Source organism: Lampris incognitus, chromosome 10 (genome assembly GCF_029633865.1).
Source record: "Lampris incognitus isolate fLamInc1 chromosome 10, fLamInc1.hap2, whole genome shotgun sequence".
NCBI lineage: Eukaryota > Metazoa > Chordata > Actinopteri > Lampriformes > Lampridae > Lampris > Lampris incognitus.
This window is the reverse complement of record NC_079220.1, coordinates 54,233,596-54,240,922: the sequence shown is the minus strand read 5'-3', so window position 1 is coordinate 54,240,922 and position 7,327 is coordinate 54,233,596. Positions and strand designations below refer to the sequence as shown.

At 44.1% G+C, this 7,327-nt stretch overlaps 1 protein-coding gene and 1 non-coding gene across 2 annotated transcripts in view; one reads left to right on the top strand and one right to left on the bottom strand.

The window, feature by feature from the left end:
- The window catches only part of LOC130119872 (testis-expressed protein 2-like), a 43,016-nt gene extending 35,927 nt beyond the window's left edge, over window positions 1-7,089 (top strand). The window contains 6 exon segments of the mRNA XM_056288464.1: window positions 415-433; window positions 2,045-2,165; window positions 2,753-2,869; window positions 3,194-3,403; window positions 3,746-3,866; window positions 4,695-7,089. Coding sequence (XP_056144439.1) covers window positions 415-433; window positions 2,045-2,165; window positions 2,753-2,869; window positions 3,194-3,403; window positions 3,746-3,866; window positions 4,695-4,838 — 732 coding nt within the window. The 3' untranslated portion in view covers window positions 4,839-7,089.
- Window positions 7,090-7,147: 58 nt separating this feature from the next.
- Window positions 7,148-7,286, bottom strand: LOC130120249 (small nucleolar RNA SNORA50). The gene has a single exon (XR_008810952.1). It is a non-coding gene; the product is annotated as a small nucleolar RNA SNORA50 (small nucleolar RNA).
- Window positions 7,287-7,327: the final 41 nt, after the last annotated feature.

Here is a 7,327-nt window from a genome sequence, read left to right as displayed (position 1 = left end):
CGGTCATAAATGCGATGCTTACGCGGATGCTTTTGTTTAACGTCCCTGAGATTACCACAGAAGATAAAGCAGCCTGTATTTTCTCCGACTTACTAGATGCAAGTTTGATTAGCTTATCTGCACCCTCCTGATTTAGTCTTGGCAATATCCACGTCTTCCTAAATGACCTCCTCTCTAGATGGGTTTAAAGCTGAAATTTGGGATTTTTCTCCATTGATAGATAGTTATTTGATCCATCTGGACCATGGACTGAGGTTACATAATACTAACTGGCATCTCTACCATGGTTGAGGACATACTGCTATTGAACTGTATGAGCAGGTAGCACGACCGCTATTGCAGCGGCAAACAAATTCCTACACAAACAGGAAAAAGGACTGAACCGTGATGACGATGTGGTGATGCGTCTGTCAGACAGCTAATGAATTCCACAGTCAGTAGTGCAGTAGACCATTGTTTGATGTAGTTCGATGCATTTTAGGTTGCCCTTTCTGGCTTTGGTCCCAGGATGCCATTTTTACAAGGGTGGGAGCCATTTACTGCTGAGCTGACAGCACACAAGCCAAGATGTCTGCTGCGCCCTGTTTGTAGTTCTGGTTGCCAGAGGAAGTAACCGGGTACTGAAATGACACATTTGAGCTTTACGTCACACTGCTATGGTGGTGTCTTCAGGCCATAGTAATACATTCAATAGTGAGCCCATACGCCCACAGATCTACGTGCCAGACATTATCGCTACATCCCAACACATAGCTAGCCTGCGGAGGTCAGTGTGAAGTTTCCAGCAGCTCTTAGCTCCTGTATGCAGATAGTTCATTTGTAGGGCTGCATGAACTTAAAGTGACTTATGTATGCAGTTGTACCCATGAAGTTAGATTATACATATCTATTATGTTCTCTTCACTGTCATTATAATAGCAGGGAAAAGTGAGAGTCCTTTATTTTACATTTTTTTTACTACTTTATTAATCCCCATGGGGAAATTCTTTCTCTGCATTTAACCCATCCTAGCTGTGCAGCTAGGAGCAGTGGGCAGCTGCCGTGCAGTGCCCGGGGACCAACTCCAGTTGGTCTTGCCATGCCTCGGTCAGGGGCACAGATAGGAGTACAAACCCTAACATGCATGTCTTTCTGATGGTGGGGGAAACCGGAGCACCCGGAGAAACCCCACCGCAGACACAGGGAGAACATGCAAACTCCACACAGAGAATGACCTGGGATGACCCCCGAACGTTGGACAACCCCGGGGTTCGAACCCAGGACCTTCTTGCTGTGAGGCAACAGCACTAACCGCTGGGCCACCGTGCTGCCCAGGAATTGTGCCCCTCGAGCTGGTGAATGTTCACACGTGCATGGTTACACACCTGCACAGGCAAGCACATGAGTGGAGCAAATTATGTTGATTGCCCCAAAGTTAATTAGGCCTTTCAGACTGTCTCTCTCTCCATTGTGTGTCTTGTTCCAGATAGCAACAGGGAAAACGCTCTTTAACATGCCCTGACTTAATGCGATCATCAAATCTCTCCTCCAACACTGCTGCCGCACACATACAAGTCAATGAGCGTTACAGGATAGTGGAACAAAATGAAAAGGAATATGGACTTGAGTGAGAGGAAGAATGCACAGGGCTTATCCGCTCAGGTGTGGAGGTTAGGGTTCGCCGAGGAAACAACGGGAGAGACTAAATCAGAAAAGCCTGCTGAGAAGTCTGATGAGGGAACAGGAAGTGGCGTGTTGAGCTCAGCCTATGAGGAAACCAACACTGTCCCAGGGCTGACCTTTTCAGTGTTCGTTGGAGGATTAGTCTCTTCCTGGCAGCTCTGCGGGGAGGACTCCACTGCAATTAGGAGCCATATAGGAACCATACTGTTTTGTCCACAGAAATAGTCGAGCACAGTTGGTCACTGAGCAAGGTCTGTGAGCCTGGCCTCATTCACGAGTTGAAAAAAATGTCTTGAGAAAGTATTTTGATTTAAGAGACAATGACTTGAATCATGATGTTGCTTCATCTCTGTCTTTCTCACTCTCCATCTCCATCTTCTAGGTCTGTGGTTTGATCTTGATGTGTCTTATTCCGGCTCCTTCCTTATGACCTTGGAGACCAAGATGAACTTGGCCCGTCTGGGGAAGGAGGGAGAGGGCCTGGGGGAGCAGGGGAAAGAGGGGTATTGAAAAAGTCTTTTGAGTCATGACATTGTCGGTGATGTTATTCATTCAGAGCTTATCATTGCGTTCCCCGTGTTTGTCTTATGGTTGCCACATGTTCAGGGACTCGGACACAATAAGGAGATGATCTAGGAATTAGCTTCTTATGTAAGATCAGTGATCATTCTCCATACATGACAGCCGTCTCTGAACCAGATGCTAAGTGGATGGATTTGCATTCAGAACCATATTAGTTGTCTGATCTATTTCTCACTGTTCCTCTCCTCTTTCTGCCGACTCTCCCTCTCTCCTGTTTACTAATCTTCCTCTCTCTGGATGCTTACCACTGCGGATTTGTCCTCTGAATGGTGAGTTTGGGATAAAGATGCCTGCCACTGAATTAATTGCTTCTATTCCCCCAGATTATAGTTTCTCTTCTAGTGTCGATTTCATATGGGTTAATTCCATGAAAAATTGGAGAACTGAGACTTGTGACATATATCCGCAGAATTTGCATAGCTATGGAGCAGCTTTATTTTTTGTTGTTTTGTTTTTATGATTTTGGGCCGAAACCAGTGTTTGTTTGGTGTGTGTGTATCAGGTCCAGGCCTCGGATGTATTGTCTGGCTGACAGCGATGAGGAATCATCCAGTGCCGGCTCATCTGATGAGGAGGATCCCCCAGAACTCCTCACCGACAAAGCCATTCCCCCCGGAGGCGAGGGGTGAGCCCTGATGCATCTTTTTACGATGACATTTTTACGATGACATCACCACCCATTGTGTTTTATTCAGAAACGGGCAGAGGGCTGAAGCATACTCACAGTGCAGTGATGTGTAGAACCATAATGTTCTGCCCTTTCAGTCCGCCCACCCACTCAAACCCACACATTTGGTTGCTTGCTGCTGATATAATGTTGCCCCCCCCCCAGCCCTCCGTCGTGGGCACTGCGTAGCAAGAGATGCTCTTATGAATAAATGATGAATCTGACTCACTCGTCGCCTACCCTCCCCTCTTCCCTGCCATCCTTCCCTCTCCACTCACTTAGTTACGTGGGAGGACACAGGCCCAGCAAAATCATGCGTTTTGTGGACAAGATAGCCAAGTCGAAATACTTCCAGAAGGCCACCGAGACAGAGTTCATTAAGAAAAAGATGGAAGAGGTGTCAAATACGCCGCTGCTGCTCACCGTGGAGGTGCAAGAGTGCCGTGGGACGCTGGCGGTCAACATCCCACCTCCGCCCACCGACAGGATTTGGTACATTCTCTTCTGAAGGGGAGAATATTTGTTTATTCAAAGGACATAGTCAGTACAGGATAAAATGAAGGGCAACAGAACAGAATGCTGCACCCTCTGCTGGTCACATCCTGGCACGCAGGTAGTGAGGGTGTGCATTTGGAAGATTATACAGTGACTGTGTGATGCACTTTGCATTTGAGAAAACATTTGGAAAAAACTGACACGTATCAGTTGTAAAAAAAAAAAAGGTGCTTGAATAGTTCAAATATGGATTACTGAAACACTCACAGGGACCTGTGTGTTACACCATTGTGCTGTAAAGGTCTCTTACAACCAAGAACCTTTCCTCTTTCCTGTCAGGTATGGTTTCCGGAGTCCCCCTCACTTGGTGCTGAAAGCGCGGCCCAAACTGGGAGAGCGAGAAGTGACTTTAGCCCACGTGACGGACTGGATCGAGAAGAAATTGGACCAGGAGTTCCAGGTATATGGGGAGTAAAGTGGCCACACGCCTGAGTAAATGTAGAGCCCTCCTCATCCATGTAGTGGGCACTTCAGGTGGCTTTGTTACAGGCAGTGAAGTTTAGTAACTTCGACATGGTCTGTGAGGGACAGAGACGAAAATATTGCCCTCCTGGACTTTGTAGGGGGAGAATGAGCATATAAAAAAAGGACATTGGGGTTTAACTCATGGCTACTCACCTACTTGCACTTCAAAGCAGCATGCCTGTGGCTCTCGAACTCTTAAATAATAACCCCGGTAATGATATGCCTGTTGCAAGATAACTGGCCTGAGGAGCACCTGCAGACTATTGTCGCAGAGTCCCTGTCAGCTGTGCAGTAGAACTACATTTATCCCTGCCCGGCTCTCCCAGAGCTTATTATTATTATGTACCCCATCTCCTTATATTGCTGTAATACTTTGTGTTGTCAGTTGTGAAAGAGCGGGTAAGTCCGGCTTTCAGTGAATATAACAAGCTGAGAGAGTTAGAATAAAGGGCCCCGGTGGTTCCAGAACAATAAAGGAGAGGATGCACAGGGGAAAAAGTACTGCAGAGCTCAAAGTTCTGTTTCCCATCACTGTTGTTTTTGCAGATGTAGCGGCAAACTTCCGTGATGTTTATGGCTTGTGTATGTTATAAAGGGACGTTCACTGAGTGCTTGCTGCTGTTTTGCTTTGAATAAATGACCCTCATATTGGTGTTGATTAGTCAACTTGCAAAATGGATGACAGTGATCTTATGTGTCATTGTTTATGACTGAGTTTACCAGGAAATCTGAAGGCTTCCCTGTTGTTTTTGTTCTCCAACAGAAAGTATTTGTGATGCCAAACATGGATGACGTATGGCTACCCATCATGCACTCTGCCATGGACACGCGTTCAAATGCCAATTCGGTTACCGTGACAACTAATGCCTTGCAGGAACCCTCTGAACCCGAGGTCTCAGATATGTGAAGAGCGGTTTACAGCGTGGTTGGAAAGACAAATATCACCATGGCAACATGACATGGACTCCCAAGTCCTCGCCCCCTCAGCAGCCACAGGTGCAGGCAGCAATGGGTGACTGGACACAAGACTGTCCAGTCTTATGACTGTGCTCCAGTCCCAAAGCTGCATTAGTCTTTGGCCACTTAGGAAGTGAATAGACTTGTCACTCACAAGACTGGGTGTTCACAAGCTCATGATCTTTTGTGGCCACAATAATAAAGTGATTGAACAAGAGCGGAGACTGTTATATGGGCCATCCTTGAATATACAAGTCACTGGATCCTTTATTTTATTATTATTATTGTTTTGTTTTTTGTGGCAGGAAAGAGTGATCTTAGCTTGTTCTCCAATGGGCAAATTGAGAATGTCTATCAGTCCGTGTTGTGGATAAACAAATTGCCATTCTGCTCTACCACAAGAACCATAATACCTGTGATGTACAGCTGCACCAAACACCGTTGTACAGTATGCATTTTTGTGTATTTCCATTTGAGTGGTTTATTGTTGCTATTAGTCCACAACTAATCTCTATTTTACAAAACCACACAGCCATATATCCATTGAATGAGAAATTTGTCATAGGCTGTTGCTGCGAATATTTATGTATGTTTTTGAGAGTATCTTAAGATTGCCTGTGGGTTTTCTACTGGCCCCGGCATCTGATGTGTGACAGGGATCTCAAGATTGGTCTCTCTCCCATCTGCCTTGCACTTACTTAAATGCAATCAAAATTAATCCGTGTGTCTGTCACAGATGCCATGTGAGATCTTAAGCCTAGATGTTAACAAGGCCTTGGTGCCTGACATGGAGTAGGGCATCGTTTCTTTTTTTTTTTAAAGGCAGTACAGCTCAATCTGTCTCATAGCCAAAAACTATTTGGGTTCATTGATGAATGTAACAAAAATGTAGCTCCTAATAACCATTTAGGGAGTATATGATGATATGCTTGTAGATAGGACATCCTTCTGTCTCTTTTTCATCAAATATTTATTGATGTTTACAAAATTAATTCTATTTTTCTTTTATTGCCAAACCAATGTTTCAGTCTTGAAAGCTGTATGATACAGAATGACAAGTGATGAGTAAATTCACCCAGTGTTTTAAGTCTTGCTGGGCCCGACAACACTCTGGACACACTTCTTGCGTTTGACATGTGGTCTAATGAAATCAACAGGGATGTACAAAAGGAGATGTAATCCCTCCTTTTCTAAGCAGAATGGGCAACCAGTTCACCCTATACATTTTTTGACAAGTAAAAGTTGGAGATAAAGTAACTCTTGGTAGGATTTGATTAAAGGCCAACGGGACCAAAGGTGTGGCTCCACAGGCAGCAGACATTCTGTTGCAACTTTATCTGGGCAGTCACCCTTTGTTACTACGACCCTCTTGAGTTTCTTAAGTTGAGATGGGAAAACACCTTCATTGTCCCATTTAATTAAGTCATATGCCAGATCTTAGCCAGACCATGTAATACTATCAGGAGACTTCATGCTAATGCTTTTTTTGTTTTTACTGTAAATACAAGAGAATAAACATCAACTTGAATGACAGCAAATATGTAATTTTCAGATATACTGTTGCTTTACAGATTAGGGTTGAGTTTACATATCTTATGTTCAGATGAGTAGCCTGCTTTGGCTGCATTCAAGAGGCAGAAAGTGCCTTGGAAATAATACATTCCTCCATGGTTGGCCATTATATTGGTTCCATCGTTTTTGAAGGTGAAGTTGTTTTGCGTGCCATCAACTCGTCTGTTGAGACATCTTTTGTTTTGATGTGGATCGTTTGCACTGATGAAAATATCAAAACATTGCTGTTGTGCTCAGTGATGTCACAGAATGTTTTTGGTTCAGATTGTTGTGGATCAATAAAAAAACTTTTGCTTGATTTTTTTTTTCTTGTGACAGCTGTCTTTTGAGAAGGGCGACTCGCTGAAATTAGACGGCTCAAAAGAAAAAAAATTCTGTGTCAATTATTTAAGTAAACTGGCATTTCCAAGTAAAAACAGTGAGGCAACCAGTTAGAAGACGGGTCTAGCTCCCGACCCATATGAAGGGGTACCGATGAAGACCATATCTAACAATGCATTTATCAACACCATATCTAGTGACGATTTTATCAGAGCTAAACTGGTACTAAAATATGGACATTTGAAATCCAGCTGTAAAATTTGGTCATGCAGTTTTTAGTGCCTCTTGAAAGTGATGGATCACTGAATGGATACCCCAGGAGTTAGGGGTATAAGTGGAACCCCTTTAAATGAAGGGCTCATTATATTCTGTGAATTGCTTTTAAAAGAGAAACTTGGTGGTATTGCCAAGAAACCCCAGTTATAACAAACCTTGATATACTCTTGCACTATTGCTTGGCCTGTGTGGCCACAAGAACGGCCAGTCAGGTTCAAAGATAGTGCCTAAAAAGATTTGACAACCTTTAAATAATTAGAACCAGTCACC